Genomic DNA, 20,101 nt, shown 5'->3' with positions numbered 1-20,101 from the left:
ACGACAGGCAACAAGGGATCTTTTATTTGCGCTTCCCACAGCCAGGATAGCACAAATCATGGCCTTTGTTTAACCAGTTATAGATCACTGGTCGGTGCAAGTGGTTTACACCTACCCATTGAGCTTTGCGGAGCACTCACTCAGGGTTTGGAGTCGGTATCTGGATTAAAAATCCCATGCCTCGACTGGGATCTGAACCCAGTACCTATTAGCCTGTAGACCGATGGCCTAACCACGACGCCACCGAGGCCGGTGGCATCTGTCATGAAGATAGCTTGTTGGCAGTTTTCCTCTCTAGTGCTGATGATGTTGGCAGCATGAATGAGAGCCTCAACCTCTGCAACATAGTTTGTGCAGTGTTTCCCTGTAGAAATATGTGCCTCCTCCCGATTTTCAGTTGGGTCCTTGATGTATATCCCAGCCCCTCCATTTTTCACAGCATTTGTTGCAGAACCGTCGGTGCATACCTGTGTCCATAATGTCTCTGGGTACTGTTCATCAAGCATGGATATTGTTAGGTTTACTGTGGGCCCACGACGGGGATCGATCATAGACCGACCGCGCATTAGATGAACACTTTACCACTCGGCTACGTCCCGACCCAGCTTTCCAAAGTACTCTATAGTCCATTCAATCCTCCTACAAAAATTTCTTTTTTTGTGTGTGTGTAAATAATTTGAATTTGGTTTGAAGAAAAGTGAAAGTGTTTTGGAAATAATAAAAAAATACTATTTTTGTGTGCAATTAAAAAAACAATCCACTCAGAAATAAACAATTTGTAGTAAATTTCATAGTATGAAATAAGACGTTCCCTGTGGGAAGAACTACGGGTAAACGTATATACGTTGACAACGTCCTCTTATCAACCTTCGCCCTCGCTGTTGGCCACGTTAGACTCCCCCGACCCATCGTCCTCGTTGATGTCTGTGAGGGTGCTGACGAAGCTCCCCGTCACCGAGATGAGGTCGTCCTGCGTGAGGAACGTGCGCACCGTGGAGCCCGTGCTGTGGTGACGCTGGCTCGGGTACAGGACTCGCTTCCCACTCTCTCGCAGAGACCGCGGGTGACAGCACCGGATCTGGCCACGCAGGGCGTACGCTGAAATCAGAAGAAAAACACATACAGAAGAATCTAAATGCATGTCTCTAAGAGAACAGTTATAAAGGAAAAGTTTACTTTCTTTAACGACACAACTAGAGCACATCGATATAAAGTATTAATCATAGGCTACTGGGTGTCAAACATTTGGTAATCTTGACATATATGTATAGTCTTAGAGAGGAAATCCGCTACATTTTTTTCATTAGTAGCAAGGGATCTTTTATGTGCACCATCCCACAGACAGGATAGCACATACCACATCCTTCGATATACCAGTTGTGGTGCCCAGGCTGAAGGAATCAGAAGAAGAAAACATGTACAGAGGATTCTAAATGAATGTCGGTAAGGCAACAGTTATATTGCAGAGGGTGTTTCTAATCCTACACGAAGAACGAAAAGACATAATTATTTGATGATCCCCCTCACCTTAATGCAATCAATGTTTTTAATTGTACATTATAAATGAAAAGAAAAAAGGAATAAGAAATATTTCTTTAACGGCATATTTTTAAACTACAGCTATTTGTTTTTTAACATATGGTTATTTTGACATTTTATCGACAAAGACAAAGATACCAATTAAATACTCCTATCGAGAAAGCTGCAAGATATGTTTTATAGGCGTAGATAGGACAGTACATACAACAGCCTTTAATGGATTAGTTATGGGTCATTGGCTGAAGATTAAGAGAGATCGATCTTGTTCTACCACTAAGATCACAAATGAAATGGGAACAAAGAAAGAATTCGAGGATACAAAACAGGTACATTGTACCTGTAGACACCATTTATACGGCAATAATTGTTTTAATCATACGTTGTATGTTGTTATTTGTGACGATCAGAAATTGTGATTTAAATTATACTCTTCCTCGACAATTTCCAGTCACCTGGGGTGAGTCGGTAAATGTTAAGTTTTTATCCGTTTGAGATTTCTGCCTGCGTACTCACGAGATAGAAGACCAGCCACCTGGGGTGAGTCAGTAAATGTTAAGTTTTTATCTGTTTGAGATTTCTGCCTGTGTACTCACGACATAGAACACCAGTCACCTGGGGTGAGTCGGTAAATGTTAAGTTTTTATCTCTGTTTGAGATTTCTGGCTGTGTACTCACGAGATAGAACACCAGTCACCTAGGGTGAGTCAGTAAATGTTAAGTTTTTATCTCTGTTTGAGATTTCTGGCTGTGTACTCACGAGATTGAACACCAGTCCACCTGGCACCTCTACCCCGATTCAACCCTCCTGGTCCCATCATCGCCAGTCTGTGGCTGAAGCAGTCAGGCGCGTCACAGCTGTGTTGTGCATTCGACCGCGGTTTCGTTCGCTTGGTCGGCGGTAGAATTCGCTTAGGGGGGCACTTGACGTTGCAACGATAGCAGTTGCTGGCAACACCCATCTGAGCAAAGCCCCTAAAATTACGATAAAAACAACTGACTGATCAAAAAGAAATAATCTTGTCATATTTGTATGTCTACACTTAACATACACTGATGTGATTTTGGATACTAGTTGAAAATCATACATACTCTATTTATATTTAAAAACTCAAACATACACCTAATAGAAAAATTCAGACAGACACCTACTGACAGAGAAATTTAATCACGCTGACCGCTAGTCAAAAAGAAAAATCAGACTCACACCTATTCGTAAAAAAAATAACATTAAAACCCAAATTAGTTATAAGAAAATCATACTGACACAAGAGTTATAAAGAAAATCACAGCCAACTAGTTATAAAAAAAATCTTACCGACACATATTTACAAAGAAAAAATCCCATTGATACATGTATTTACAAAGACAAGAGTACTGGTGGGATACATGATACACCTTTCAAAAGTACATGTACGCGTAGGTCGTACTGACCTAGCTGACGCAACACAGCGCCATCCCAAGTTATTCTTACATGCAAGGTTTGATGATCCCCTAATAAAATTATCAGCAAGCTATGGCCCACACAAGGAGTTCGTTTAATGTGCAGTAATACATGAGATATATGCTCCAAAAACAAAATGTTTATGGATGGATGGACAATGCTATACTCTAACACAACCCATCAAAGACGGGCTTATAAAAGTCATAGTTATAAAAATAGAAAAAGGTATTTACAAAGAAAATAATATATAATTCATGATTACACATGTTCCGTGTAACATACATGTCTATACATGCAGTCATCAAGAGAAAACCCAGAAGTAATCCCATATTACCAATAAAGCACTTACCCAAAGGTATTACCACACACACAACGGAACTCGGCCCAACCCCATTCACGATCCCGTGGTACTGGCTCATACTTCGTTCTGCATCTATGACATGTCGCTACCTGGAAACACATGTAAATAAAGATTTAATTTAAACAATATTATTACCATTAAATACTTAAGCGATTTTAAGATTGGTCATTAAACAAAAGGTCTATAATAAGGCCTCTAACTACATGTTACAAATACAAGATTTTATAAACAAGATACAATAGAAATGTAATATTTTCAAATTTTTAATTAAAAGAAACAGAACTAAATAAACTACCTACAGAAGATAAAATGGATTAAAAAAGATACATATTTAGCATGAATTTATAACCAGTATTGTGGTGCTAAATGCATATAATTACAAACCGAATTTATACGATTTACTGTATTCTGATTGGCTGACGTCACTAAAAAAACCAAGCGTTATCCTTCCATAAACCTCATAAAAATACGTCATCACGGAAGACCAAGATCGATTGGAACTTTTTTAGCTGGATGGGCGAGAAGCCCAATGACCCAGTTCGGTGATCGTTTTAAAAATAGAACAAGGAAGTGACCTGTTTTCTCGATTAATAAAATAAGGGAAACTGGATGAGATATTCATGTTATATATATAAGTTAAAATAAAGATATATACACTGTTTTTGTTGATTCAATACTTATTTTTATTTTTAGACGGACAATTTCCAGTAGTATGTATACATGTATTCCTACGCTTATTTACAGAACATGGTTGACGGTAAGGACGAAAGAAATTATTTTTGAGTGTTTTAAGGTACACTTCTTGTACTGTTTGTAATTATAAGAATTATAATTATAAGAATTATAAGAATTGTTTCTCATTTTTAGGAATTTATCGATGTATAAAAGTCACAAATGTAGTATAAAATCGCTTCGCTACGCTACGCGATTTTATACCATTGTGAATTTTATACATCGATAAATTCCTAAAAAATGAGAAACAATTCTTATATAATGTATCTACACATTTGAACAGTAAAGTGTTAGAACAAAATGCAACATAAACCAAAACAAAACTGGGCTTTAGACTGTACCAAGGTCAAGGCGATAAAAGTTGTGCCGAAAACACGCATTCCGAAAATAACCAAGCCCAAATTAAGTACATGTACAAACATGCCAACCTTGAAATGTTTAATTTGGCTTTTGCATCACCCCCCCACCCACCCACCCACCACTAGAGACTGTGGTCCCCTCACTAATACCTGTGGTCCCTCCCTCACGAGAGATTGTGCCCCTCCCCCCACCACTAGAGACTGTGGTCCCCTCACTAATAACTGTGGTCCCTCACTAATATCTGTGGTCCCTCACTAATACCGCTGGTCCCTCACTAATACCTGTGGTCCCTCACGAGAGATTGTGCCCCTCCCCCCACCACTAGAGACTGTGGTCCCCTCACTAATAACTGTGGTCCCTCACTAATAACTGTGGTCCCTCACTAATAACTGTGGTCCCTCACGAGAGATTGTGCCCCTTCCCCCACTCCAGATATCATTCCTACAGGTCTGTTGTTTGATATTTTTGTCCACCTGTGGCAGAATTCTCACTGTGTGCAGAGCAAGTGTGATCTCAGCTGAAAACTGCATCACAGTGATGTCACCCAACAGCCGATGTTTAATTAATCAATGTGCTCCAGTGGTGTCGTTAAACAAAACAAAGTGATGTCACCCAACAGCCGATGATTAATTAACCAATGTGCTCCAGTGGTGTCGTTAAACAAAACAAAGTGATGTCACCCAACAGCCGATGATTAGTTAATCAATGTGCTCCAGTGGTGTCGTTAAACAAAACAAAGTGGTGTCACCCAACAGCCGATGATTAGTTAATCAATGTGCTCCAGTGGTGTCGTTAAACAAAACAAAGTGGTGTCAACCAACAGCCGATGATTAGTTAATCAATGTGCTCCAGTGGTGTCGTTAAACAAAACAAAGTGGTGTCACCCAACAGCCGATGATTAGTTAATCAATGTGCTCCAGTGGTGTCGTTAAACAAAACAAAGTGGTGTCACCCAACAGCCGATGATTAGTTAATCAATGTGCTCCAGTGGTGTCGTTAAACAAAACAAAGTGGTGTCACCCAACAGCCGATGATTAGTTAATCAATGTGCTCCAGTGGTGTCGTTAAACAAAACAAAGTGATGTCACCCAACAGCCGATGATTAATTAATCAATGTGCTCCAGTGGTGTCGTTAAACAAAACAAAGTGATGTCATCCAACAGCCGATGATTAATTAATCAATGTGCTCCAGTGGTGTCGTTAAACAAAACAAAGTGATGTCATCCAACAGCCGATGATTTTTTAATCAATGTGCTCCAGTGGTGTCGTTAAACAAAACAAAGTGATGTCACCCAACAGCCGATGATTAATTAATCAATGTGCTCCAGTGGTGTCGTTAAACAAAACAAAGTGATGTCACCCAACAGCCGATGATTAATTAATCAATGTGCTCCAGTGGTGTCGTTAAACCAAACAAAGTCATGTCACCCAACAGCTGATGATTAATTAATCAATGTGCTCCAGTGGTGTCGTTAAACAAAACAAAGTGATTCATCCAACAGCAGAAGATTAATTAATCAATGTGCTCCAGTGGTGTCGTTAAATAAAACAAAGTGATGTCATCCAACAGCCGATGATTTTTCAATCAATGTGCTCCAGTGCTGTCGTTAACCAAACAAAGTGATGTCACCCAACAGCCGATGATTAATTAATCAATGTGCTCCAGTGGTGTCGTTAAACAAAACAAAGTGATGTCACCCAACAGCTGATGATTAATTAATCAATGTGCTCCAGTGGTGTCGTTAAACAAAACAAAGTGATTCACCCAACAGCCGAAGATTAATTAATCAATGTGCTCCAGTGGTGTCGTTAAACAAAACAAAGTGATGTCATCCAACAGCCGATGATTAATTAATCAATGTGCTCCAGTGGTGTCGTTAAATAAAACAAAGTGATGTCATCCAACAGCCGATGATTTTTTAATCAATGTGCTCCAGTGCTGTCGTTAAACAAAACAAAGTGATGTCACCCAACAACCGATGATTAATTAATCAATGTGCTCCAGTGGTGTCGTTAAACAAAACAAAGTGATGTCATCCAACAGCCGATGATTAATTAATCAATGTACTCCAGTGGTGTCGTTAAACAAAACAAAGTGATATCATCCAACAGCCGATGATTAATTAATCAATGTGCTCCAGTGGTGTCGTTAAACAAAACAAAGTGATGTCACCCAACAGCCGATGATTTTTTAATCAATGTGCTCCAGTGGTGTCGTTAAACAAAACAAAGTGATGTCATCCAACAGCCGATGATTAATTAATCAATGTGCTCCAGTGGTGTCGTTAAACAAAACAAAGTGATATCATCCAACAGCCGATGATTAATTAATCAATGTGCTCCAGTGGTGTCGTTAAACAAAACAAAGTGATGTCATCCAACAGCCGATGATTTTTTAATCAATGTGCTCCAGTGGTGTCGTTAAACAAAACAAAGTGATGTCACCCAACAGCCGATGATTAATTAATCAATGTGCTCCAGTAGTGTCGTTAAACAAAACAAAGTGATGTCACTCAACAGCTGATGATTAATTAATCAATGTGCTCCAGTGGTGTCGTTAAACAAAACAAAGTGATTCATCCAACAGCCGATGATTAATTAATCAATGTGCTCCAGTGGTGTCGTTAAACAAAACAAAGTGATGTCATCCAACAGCCGATGATTAATTAATCAATGTGCTCCAGTGGTGTCGTTAAACAAAACAAAGTGATGTCATCCAACAGCCGATGATTAATTAATCAATGTGCTCCAGTGGTGTCGTTAAATAAAACAAAGTGATGTCATCCAACAGCCGATGATTTTTTAATCAATGTGCTCCAGTGGTGATGTCACCCAACAGCCGATGGTTAATTAATCAATGTGCTCCAGTGGTGTCGTTAAACAAAACAAAGTGATGTCACCCAACAGCCAATGATTAATTAATCAATGTGCTCCAGTGGTGTCGTTAAACAAAACAAAGTGATGTCACCCAACAGCCGATGATTAATTAATCAATGTGCTCCAGTGGTGTCGTTAAACAAAACAAAGTGATGTCACCCAACAGCCGATGATTAATTAATCAATGTGCTCCAGTGGTGTCGTTAAACAAAACAAAGTGATGTCATCCAACAGCCGATGATTAATCAATGTGCTCCAGTGGTGTCGTTAAACAAAACAAAGTGATGTCACCCAACAACCGATGATTAATTAATCAATGTGCTCCAGTGGTGTCGTTAAACAAAACAAAGTGATGTCATCCAACAGCCGATGATTAATCAATGTGCTCCAGTGCTGTCGTTAAACAAAACAAAGTGATGTCACCCAACAGCCGATGATTAATTAATCAATGTGCTCCAGTGGTGTCGTTAAACAAAACAAAGTGATGTCACCCAACAGCTGATGATTAATTAATCAATGTGCTCCAGTGGTGTCGTTAAACAAAACAAAGTGATTCATCCAACAGCCGAAGATTAATTAATCAATGTGCTCCAGTGGTGTCGTTAAACAAAACAAAGTGATGTCATCCAACAGCCGATGATTAATTAATCAATGTGCTCCAGTGGTGTCGTTAAATAAAACAAAGTGATGTCATCCAACAGCCGATGATTTTTTAATCAATGTGCTCCAGTGCTGTCGTTAAACAAAACAAAGTGATGTCACCCAACAACCGATGATTAATTAATCAATGTGCTCCAGTAGTGTCGTTAAACAAAACAAAGTGATGTCATCCAACAGCCGATGATTAATTAATCAATGTACTCCAGTGGTGTCGTTAAACAAAACAAAGTGATATCATCCAACAGCCGATGATTAATTAATCAATGTGCTCCAGTGGTGTCGTTAAACAAAACAAAGTGATGTCATCCAACAGCCGATGATTTTTTAATCAATGTGCTCCAGTGGTGTCGTTAAACAAAACAAAGTGATGTCATCCAACAGCCGATGATTAATTAATCAATGTGCTCCAGTGGTGTCGTTAAACAAAACAAAGTGATATCATCCAACAGCCGATGATTAATTAATCAATGTGCTCCAGTGGTGTCGTTAAACAAAACAAAGTGATGTCATCCAACAGCCGATGATTTTTTAATCAATGTGCTCCATGGTGTCGTTAAACAAAACAAAGTGATGTCACCCAACAGCCGATGATTAATTAATCAATGTGCTCCAGTAGTGTCGTTAAACAAAACAAAGTGATGTCACTCAACAGCTGATGATTAATTAATCAATGTGCTCCAGTGGTGTCGTTAAACAAAACAAAGTGATTCATCCAACAGCCGATTATTAATTAATCAATGTGCTCCAGTGGTGTCGTTAAACAAAACAAAGTGATGTCATCCACAGCCGATGATTAATTAATCAATGTGCTCCAGTGGTGTCGTTAAACAAAACAAAGTGATGTCATCCAACAGCCGATGATTAATTAATCAATGTGCTCCAGTGGTGTCGTTAAATAAAACAAAGTGATGTCATCCAACAGCCGATGATTTTTTAATCAATGTGCTCCAGTGGTGATGTCACCCAACAGCCGATGGTTAATTAATCAATGTGCTCCAGTGGTGTCGTTAAACAAAACAAAGTGATGTCACCCAACAGCCAATGATTAATTAATCAATGTGCTCCAGTGGTGTCGTTAAACAAAACAAAGTGATGTCACCCAACAGCCGATGATTAATTAATCAATGTGCTCCAGTGGTGTCGTTAAACAAAACAAAGTGATGTCACCCAACAGCCGATGATTAATTAATCAATGTGCTCCAGTGGTGTCGTTAAACAAACAAAGTGATGTCATCCAACAGCCGATGATTAATCAATGTGCTCCAGTGGTGTCGTTAAACAAAACAAAGTGATGTCACCCAACAACCGATGATTAATTAATCAATGTGCTCCAGTGGTGTCGTTAAACAAAACAAAGTGATGTCATCCAACAGCCGATGATTAATCAATGTGCTCCAGTGCTGTCGTTAAACAAAACAAAGTGATGTCACCCAACAACCGATGATTAATTAATCAATGTGCTCCAGTGGTGTCGTTAAACAAAACAAAGTTATGTCATCCAACAGCCGATGATTAATTAATCAATGTGCTCCAGTGGTGTCGTTAAACAAAACAAAGTGATGTCATCCAACTGCCGATGATTAATTAATCAATGTGCTCCAGTGGTGCCGTTAAACAAAACAAAGTGATGTCACCCAACAGCCGATGGTTAATTAATCAATGTGCTCCAGTGGTGTCGTTAAACAAAACAAAGTGATGTCACCCAACAGCCGATGGTTAATTAATCAATGTGCTCTAGTGGTGTCGTTAAACCAAACAAAGTGATGTCACCCAACAGCCGATGATTTTTTAATCAATGTGCTCCAGTGGTGTCGTTAAACAAAACAAAGTGATGTCACCCAACAGCCGATGATTAATTAATCAATGTGCTCCAGTGGTGTCGTTAAACAAAACAAAGTGATGTCACCCAACAGCCGATGATTAATTAATCAATGTGCTCCAGTGGTGTCGTTAAACAAAGCAAAGTGATGTCACCCAACAGCCGATGATTAATTAATCAATGTGCTCCAGTGGTGTCGTGAAACAAAACAAAGTGATGTCATCCAACAGCCGATGATTAATTAATCAATGTGTTCCAGTGGTGTCGTTAAACAAAACAAAGTGGTGTCACCCAACAGCCGATGATTAATTAATCAATGTGCTCCAGTGGTGTCGTTAAACAAAACAAAGTGGTGTCATCCAACAGCCGATGATTAATTAATCAATGTGCTCCAGTGGTGTCGTTAAACAAAACAAAGTGGTGTCATCCAACAGCCGATGATTAATTAATCAATGTGCTCCAGTGGTGTCGTTAAACAAAACAAAGTGATGTCACCCAACAACCGATGATTAATTAATCAATGTGCTCCAGTGGTGTCGTTAAACGAAACAAAGTGATGTCATCCAACAGCCGATGATTAATCAATGTGCTCCAGTGCTGTCGTTAAACAAAACAAAGTGATGTCACCCAACAACCGATGATTAATTAATCAATGTGCTCCAGTGGTGTCGTTAAACAAAACAAAGTTATGTCATCCAACAGCCGATGATTAATTAATCAATGTGCTCCAGTGGTGTCGTTAAACAAAACAAAGTGATGTCACCCAACAGCCGATGATTAATTAATCAATGTGCTCCAGTGGTGTCGTTAAACAAAACAAAGTGATGTCACCCAACAGCCGATGATTAATTAATCAATGTGCTCCAGTGGTGTCGTTAAACAAAACAAAGTGATGTCACCCAACAGCCGATGATTAATTAATCAATGTGCTCCAGTGGTGTCGTTAAACAAAACAAAGTGATGTCACCCAACAGCCGATGATTAATTAATCAATGTGCTCCAGTGGTGTCGTGAAACAAAACAAAGTGATGTCATCCAACAGCCGATGATTAATTAATCAATGTGCTCCAGTGGTGTCGTTAAACAAAACAAAGTGGTGTCATCCAACAGCCGATGATTAATTAATCAATGTGCTCCAGTGGTGTCGTTAAACAAAACAAAGTGGTGTCATTGTTAAAGTTGTGAGCAAACTAGCTGAGCACTAGTGTGAAGTGAAATTCCTATTAGCTAACAGCTGAGCACTAGTGTGAAGTGAAATTCCTATCAGCTAACAGCTGAGCACTAGTGTGAAGTGAAATTCCTATCAGCTAACAGCTGAGCAGAGTATCTTAAGTAACGTTTAGCCAAGCTGATGGCTCTCTCCAACATGTAGGCCTATATGTATGGGTTCCAATTTCTTTAGTGGGACACAGGCGGATGTTTGCCCATATTAAATGAAAATGACCGAACCTGAATAATTACATTTATTTATGCTAGCATTACTGCCTAACAGTTATATTGATTGAAAACATATTTTATTGTACAAAGAACAAAAGAATTGGGCACAAGTTTGACAACTTACGAGGCCCTCTTCTATAATCATACAATATACTTGGCGACCTATATTACATAGCTGTAAATATAAACTACATGTATACATTCAAGGATAACCAGTGTACGGAAATGTATTATATACAAAATAATGTGAAGGAAAGAAAAACAAATATGATACAACAGATTACACAAATAGTACATCACATGCAGTTAAATTCGCTATCACATTTACAAATAATCTTTATGGTAATTTAAATAATACTTTATTAATCAAAACGATGAGGTTTTTTTAATATATATTTGAACATAAGTAAATATTTCTTTATTATTGGCATCGCTTAATGTGCTTCTACCATATAACAGTAATTGTAAATCTATTGGTTGAAAAAGCTGTAAGGAATTACATAGAATCCGTCTCTGTTGTTCATATTGTTTACATTGTAAGAAAAAATGGATATTGTTTTCTAATCTGTATCCACAGTTACATGAAGTGTCTGTGGTAAGTCCACATCTGTACAAATCGGCGTTTTAAAGGGCTACATCCATGTCGTAATCTAGTATGCAATATATTTTCTATTCTTTTTCCACAGGAAAACTAATATGGAACTTTATTTAATAGTTATATAATATAGTTGCATACGAATCACTACACATGTTTACATGGATTAAAAGGAAATTCCTGAGTTTGCTGCAATGTTTCAGATGTTATCGACTAACAAAGACTTTTTGACGACTGTAATTACATATCAAATATATTTTTCTGCATACATTATCAGTGGCTGTATATTAAACGTGTTTCTGGTCGTTCTAATATTTGTACTAAGTTAAATTTCATTTTATTTCCTAGACAAAATCCAGTTTGTGCTTCTTACAAATATTAAGACGACCAGAAACACATTGAATACACAGACAGTGATATTCTAAACAAGAAAATATATTTAATATGTAAGTTTAATCGTAGAAATATTTTATTAGTCGGAAACATCTTACAACGCAGTGAACTCGGGAATGTCCCTTTAACTGATACTGGGGTTAGAAAATGTTTTAGACTAACTAATTTTGCTTGAATATCTGTATCGTTTTTGTCCGAATTTGAGGATTTTCTCCAGAGCCTGAGAGGCAATTGCCCCCACTGATCCCATCTTGTTAAAGTTTTGATTTGTTTAACGACATCACTAGAGTACATTGATTTATAAATCATCGGCTATTGAATATCAAACATTTGGTAATTTTGACATAGTCTTAGGAAACCCGCTACATTTTTCCATTAGTATGCACCATCCCACAGACAGGATAGCACATACCACGGCATTTGATACAGGCCTTCGGATTTCACGGTAGCTTGTCGGTAAAATCACAGAACCGACATTTTGTTTCCCATGATTATTAACTCGAGTAGAACTATTCAAGAAAACTAATATGTATATAATTATGATTATTAACTCGAGTAGAACTATTCAACACAACTAATATGTATATAATTATGATTATTAACTCGAGTAGAACTATTCAACAAAACTAATATGTATATAATTATGATTATTAACTCGAGTAGAACTATTCAACACAACTAATATGTATATAATTATGATTATTAACTCGAGTAGAACTATTCAACAAAACTAATATGTATATAATTATGTTTTTAAAAACCGTTTTCGATGGGTTCCCATGATCACAAGGCATAGAAATGAAAAAAGTATTTCCCATGAAATTTGAAATCCTATGGCCTGTGGTATACCAGTCGTGGTGCACTGGCTGGAACGAGAGACTGACCGCACATGAAGCAAGCGCTTTGTTCCGCCTCTCTCTCATTTTGTATGCTTATGGCTCTCGTCTGCGGTAGTCCTCCTTACCTCTTTCCTGCTCGGTACCTTCATCCACCAGGACTGGTCACACGGCCCACAGGCAAACTGCCGCACTGAGAATGGGATGTTCAGGTTTAAAGCAGTCCCCACTATCACACTGTCCCTCCGCAAGTCTCGGACAAAATTCTGTATCAAAAAAAGAAATGAAAACATGATCCAGTCCAGAAGCGAATGCAGGGTTTTGGTAAGGAGGAGGTGCTGGATAAAAAGGGCAAATAAATAAATATACATAGTTTGAAATGTCATTTGGAGTATAAATAGAAGAACTGTTTTGGAATGATATTTCCAAGGTGTAAGTATATAATGCCAGACATATTAATTTTAAAACAGTCACTTGCTTTGTTAATCCCATGTTTCGTGTAGATAATCAAGACATCTTGTAATCGAACTTGACGCTGAAGCATCATCATGGATCTCACTAGACAAAGTCCAAACCAGTCCATTGTGAATTCCATGACATGCAAGGAATTATCTGTCCATTCACGCAGTACTTAATTTTTTATTTTGTCGGACCAATATATATACCGACGATTTTTCAAATACATCTGTTACTTCAGTTCTGTAGTTTGGATAATGTTGCCCATATTAATTTTAATAATTAGTGGTTCATGGAAACTATCACGACCTTGTCAATATATCCCTTCGACTGATGTGTGCAGATATACGGTTTTGATAGTGATAACGGTTTTGTCATTCAGATTTATTTTACCACTGCTGGACACCCAATAGTTAATGTTGTTGTCATATTGGGGTTTATGTAGAATACAAATCAGAATTTCGGTGCACTAAAATAGAATGGTCCAATCAGATGAACTCATTCAAAAAGTATACTTTTTTGGAAAAGTCGTCTGTTGTGCTTTTTTACAAACTCTTTGCATACGGTATCTACATCAACGTGAACACTATGATGTATATTCATCAGAGCTAGGCTGGACAGTCGCTCTTGCCCCATCGTATTTCTCATGTATATTTTCAGTTTCTGAAAACATGAGAAAGAATGATATACCTCAGCACTGCCAACAGGTAGAGTACAGCCTACTTTCAACAGTACCTGAATATTAGGGAATTGGTCGGCATCAGCTGCTTCGTAGCATTTAAGCAGGCTGTTTGGGATGTCATTAAATGGTACTGATCTCCAATGATTTGCCCAGTCTTTAAGTTAGTTCTTTAATGCTGTTGGTGTGGGGAGATCATCGTGCCAGAAGGATAATGTATCACATAAGGGATACGGTCGAATAGGTCCATACCAGGCCTATTGTCTGCATTAAATCTTGTGTCCATTTTCTTACACATGTGGTCCAGAAATGGTATGCACACATTCATCTTGAAATATTCAATTGGTCTGCCTGCATGCATATTTGGACGATGAATCTGTCGACCAACAACTCTTGGCATTTCAACCCTAGCACTGCATCACTGAACCAATCTTGGAACTCTTTATCAACATTCAATCTTAATTGATGTATCCTTGATTTAGTTGAATCAATTATGCAATATGCTTCAAATACATCTAATCCATTTTTCTGCAACTTTGATGGAATGGCCTTCACAAAATGCATGCTGTTCTTAGCAATGACGAAGGCAGTGATGTGGCTGAATGTGCACAGTGTCCACAAAAGGCCTTGCGTCTTAACCTGGCTGTGTCTATCCCATGACCAGTTGGTGTAATAATCAGAAGGGCTCACAGTCGGCTCAAGGCACTGACATATGTATAGGTACAGCTCATGGAATGTTTCATAGCAAGTATGCCTTTCAACCCATCGAGTTTTGCAGACCTTTCAACCTCGTTACTGAAGGTGTGTTGTCTACATTGTTAAGGACCAATTCAAAACAATTTTGCTGTTTGGGTGAATTGGGTGAAACAATAAACCTCGTTTATGCTGTCAATCATTGTTCGAATTGATGGTAGTGTACATGCTGATGCGATAGACACATTTAACACCTGTCTGTTGCAGTGTGTGTACAGAGCACGTGGTGACACTGACTTTATACGAGCCTGAACGCCGACTTTAGATGAAGACAGGCATGCAGCACCGTCATACGACTGTCCTCTAGCCTTGCTTATGTCAATTCCACGTTTGTAGAGACAGTTTATTATGGCATTGACTTTGCATTGAAGGCATTATGAAATAATTCACTGTTTTGAAATGATCGCGATAAACACATATATTTCTTTATATGAAACTGTGAATTCGGAAATAACGAACGTGGCATCGCATTTAAGAGAAAGTAAGGATTTGTAAAGAGTAGATTGTGGAATCACGAGAACTGTAGTAATATGATCGTGGTTTGAATTGTTTAGAAACTGATTAAAAAAATAAAAATAAAATAAAAATAAAGGGCACTTGAACTTGAGAAGGGGGTGTACCCCCGGCACCCCTCTGTATCCGCGCCTGCAGTCTGTTCTAAAAAGACAAGAACATCTACCAAGGGGCAGATTAAGAAAAAGTTGAAGTTTGTTAGTTTAACTACACCACTAGAGCACATTGATTTATTCATCATCGGCTATTGGATGTCAAACATTCCGTAATTCTGACATATACAATGTAGTCTGAGAGAGGAAACCTGCTACATATTTCCTTTAGTAGCAAAGGATCTTTTATATGCACCATCCCACAGACAGGATAGCACATACCATGGCCTTTCATATACTAAAGTAGTGTCGGAAATAGAATAAATATTATTTTCGTCGATTATTTCTTTCATATTAAACTGACAAGTAAATATTTTGTAAATATATATTTAATGATACTCTACCTAATTTAGCATTTACTTGTTTGGGCTCTCATTGATGTACAGGGTGGTGTTTACTCTTGAAATTCAAAGAAAGATGTCGGTAAACAGGTGATTTGCGAACTTTATTGGAACAAACTATAAAGAAAATTTGATCGACATGTGTCAGTTTCATTTACCCTTAAACTTTTAATTTAAAACTGCAAGTTAACTGAGTATTTTGAACTGCAACATAAATTATTACTTATGACCAGCATATTTAGTGAATATAAATTCAATATAAGTACATTAAAAATGTACTCAATTTTGCAACCACTTAAAGATGCTATATTAGAAGTTATATGTGAGCATATACTAGTAGATAAAACTATTTCATTATAATCATTTGTGGGCATATAGTTGAAGGTGTAGTCTTTAAATTTTAAAGCAAATTTTAATTAAAAAAAATATTCAATAGCTGTCGTGCAATATTGAGGCAGCACCTTTAATACCTGTATAATAGATCACACACTCAGAATGGTTATTGACAGTTTTGCTCAAATGTTACTTATAAATGTCTACAACTATTTTGTTTTGGAGAGGGATAGGGGTAAACCGTCATCAGAGACGGTCCATCAAATATTGCAACAGCAATGACATTGACATTAAAATTTGTTATAGTCTGTTCCAATAAAGTGCACAAATCACATGACATCTTTCTTTGAATTTCAAGAGTAAACACCACCTTGTACATCAATGAGAGCCCAAACAAGTAAATGCTAAATTAGGTGGAGTATCATTAAATAGATATTTACAAAATATTTACTTGTCAGTTTAATATAAAAGAAATAATAGACGAAAATCATTTTCATTCTATTTCCGACACTACTTTAGTCGTGGTACACTGGCTGGAACGAGAACTGGCCCAATGGGCCCACTGACAGGGATTGATCCCAGGCTGACCGCGCATCAAGAGTGCTTTACCACTGGGTTATACCCCACCTGAGGCAGATTAAGAAGTGCAAGATTCTAACAATTTAACTTTTTATGAAACATTTTTCTCACACACCATGTAGTGTACGAGATATGATCCGTTACCATGTAGTGTAAGAGATATGATCCACTACCATGTAGTGTACGAGATATGATCCATTACCATGTAGTGTAAGAGATATGATCCATTACCGTGTAGTGTAAGAGATATGATCCACTACCATGTAGTGTACGAGATATGATCCATTACCGTGTAGTGTAAGAGATATGATCCATTACCGTGTAGTGTACGAGATATGGTCCATTACCGTGTAGTGTACGAGATATGATCCATTACCGTGTAGTGTAAGAGATATGATCCATTACCGTGTAGTGTACGAGATATGATCCATTACCGTGTAGTGTAAGAGATATGATCCATTACCGTGTAGTGTACGAGATATGATCCATTACCGTGTAGTGTACGAGATATGATCCATTACCATGTAGTGTAAGAGATATGATCCATTACCGTGTAGTGTACGAGATATGATCCATTACCATGTAGTGTAAGAGATATGATCCATTACCGTGTAGTGTAAGAGATATGATCCATTACCATGTAGTGTAAGAGATATGATCCATTACCGTGTAGTGTAAGAGATGTGATCCTTTACCATGTAGTGTAAGAGATATGATCCATTACCGTGTAGTGTAAGAGATGTGATCCATTACCATGTAGTGTAAGAGATATGATCCACTACCGTGTAGTGTAAGAGATGTGATCCATCACCATGTAGTGTAAGAGATATGATCCACTACCGTGTAGTGTAAGAGATATGATCCACTACCATGTAGTGTACGAGATATGATCCATTACCATGTAGTGTAAGAGATATGATCCACTACCATGTAGTGTAAGAGATATGATCCATTACCATGTAGTGTACGAGATACGATCCATTACCATGTAGTGTAAGAGATATAATCCGCTACCATGTAGTGTAAGAGATACGATCCAGTACCATGTAGTGTAAGAGATACGATCCATTACCACGTAGTGTAAGAGATACGATCCATTACCATGCAGTGTACGAGACACGACCCACTACCATGCAATGTACGAGATAAGATCCACTACCATGTAGTGTAAGAGATACGATCCACTACCATGTAGTGTAAGAGGTATGATCCATTACCGTGTAGTGTACGAGATATGATCCATTACCGTGTAGTGTAAGAGATATGATCCATTACCGTGTAGTGTACGAGATATGATCCATTACCGTGTAGTGTAAGAGATATGATCCATTACCATGTAGTGTACGATATATGATCCATTACCATGTAGTGTAAGAGATATGATCCATTACCATGTAGTGTAAGAGATATGATCCACTACCATGTAGTGTACGAGATATGATCCATTACCATGTAGTGTAAGAGATATGATCCACTACCATGTAGTGTAAGAGATATGATCCATTACCATGTAGTGTACGAGATATGATCCATTACCATGTAGTGTAAGAGATACGATCCATTTCCATGTAGTGTAAGAGATATAATCCGCTACCATGTAGTGTAAGAGATATCATCCGCTACCATGTAGTGTACGAGATATGATCCATTACCATGTAGTGTAAGAGATACGATCCAGTACCATGTAGTGTAAGAGATACGATCCACTACCATGTAGTGTAAGAGATACGATCAAGTACCATGTAGTGTAAGAGATACGATCCACTACCATGTAGTGTAAGAGATACGATCCAGTACCATGTAGTGTAAGAGATACGATCCATTACCATGTAGTGTAAGAGATACGATCCATTACCATGCAGTGTACGAGATACGATCCATTACCATGCAGTGCACGAGATAAGATCCACTACCATGTAGTGTAAGAGATACGATCCACTACCATGTAGTGTAAGAGGTATGATCCACTACCATGTAGTGTAAGAGATACGATCCACTACCATGTAGTGTAAGAGATATGATCCACTACCATGTAGTGTAAGAGATACGATCCACTACCATGTAGTGTAAGAGATATGATCCGTTACCATGTAGTGTAAGAGATATGATCCACTACCATGTAGTGTAAGTGATATGATCCATTACCATGTATTGTAAGAGATATGATCATTGTAGATAAATATCATGTTAGATGTTCCACGGTGACGACCGTTCACCAGAGCCATACCATCCAATAATATAAGGATGTCCGAAATAGATTGTTTTGTGATGTGTGAGTTAAACCTCAAATTGATTACAATATTGGAGTCCAGTAGATACCAATTACATGTATCTTATTACTCACTGCTTAAAAATGAATCAAACTCGATTTTACTCATTAGATATGTTTTAAAACAAACCTTAAGATAAATAGTATCTTAGGGCATAATATTTCAAGAGAACCGTTTTTCTGTTTGCATGTCGGTTACACAACTTTAAAATAATGTGAACCGCCAATTGGTTACGTGGGGAACAATTATGTTTTTAAATTAAAAGTACCCTATCAGAAGTCAAACTGAAAATCAGTTTATTTTTTAATACATTTGAACCACCAATGTGGCATAGAACCATAGTTGAAGTGTTTTACAATTAGGTAGGTCTCACTCATCTGTTACTATCACGTAACTGAATAATCGATTACCTAAGTAAAACTCAAGTGAAACGATTTCTAAGATTTTGAAATATTGTCCCCTGGTATCTAATTAACAGCCACTCATGTAGTATTCTGTATGTACATACCTCATCGCGACCATGAAGCAGCTGTCTCACCTCTTCTGGACTCCCTAGAACATTACAAATAATGAATGTACAATGTTCTGGGACTTGATTGGAATTTTATCATTGATCATTAGTTATAATACGTGTCCACTAATTAATAAACTTTTGATTATACACTCAGTACTTAAATTACTGAAATTCAGAAAAGGTTAGCGAATTTAGCGAGGCCATACATATTTTAAGACGCTAATATTTCATGAAGCTAAATTTAAAGAGATATACAACAGACTGTTAAAAAAAAACCTGTTGTGCAATTGATTTGTCTGAAGACACAACAATGGTTATAATGTTTGTTTGATTAACTGAAGACACAACAATGGTTATAATGTTTGTCTGATTAACTGAAGACACAACAATGGTTATAATGTTTGTCTGATTAACTGAAGACACAACAATGGTTATAATGTTTGTCTGATTAACTGAAGACA

The 20,101-nt window shown here is 37.7% G+C and overlaps 1 protein-coding gene across 1 annotated transcript in view; it reads right to left on the bottom strand.

The window, feature by feature from the left end:
• Positions 1 to 228: 228 nt before the first annotated feature.
• Positions 229 to 20,101, bottom strand: part of LOC121387741 (shiftless antiviral inhibitor of ribosomal frameshifting protein-like) — a 28,761-nt gene continuing 8,888 nt past the window's right edge. The window contains exons 4-8 of the mRNA XM_041518943.1: positions 19,635 to 19,678; positions 13,179 to 13,316; positions 3,330 to 3,430; positions 2,297 to 2,511; positions 229 to 1,098 (exon numbers count right to left, since the gene is read on the bottom strand). Of these exons, the coding sequence (XP_041374877.1) occupies positions 863 to 1,098; positions 2,297 to 2,511; positions 3,330 to 3,430; positions 13,179 to 13,316; positions 19,635 to 19,678 (734 nt within the window). The 3' untranslated portion in view covers positions 229 to 862. The remainder of the gene's footprint in view (positions 1,099 to 2,296; positions 2,512 to 3,329; positions 3,431 to 13,178; positions 13,317 to 19,634; positions 19,679 to 20,101) is intronic.

Source organism: Gigantopelta aegis, chromosome 2, assembly GCF_016097555.1.
Source record: "Gigantopelta aegis isolate Gae_Host chromosome 2, Gae_host_genome, whole genome shotgun sequence".
In the NCBI taxonomy this organism is placed as follows: Eukaryota; Metazoa; Mollusca; class Gastropoda; order Neomphalida; family Peltospiridae; genus Gigantopelta; species Gigantopelta aegis.
Note: the sequence above shows the minus strand (reverse complement) of the source record. Positions and strands in the feature narration are given on the sequence as shown.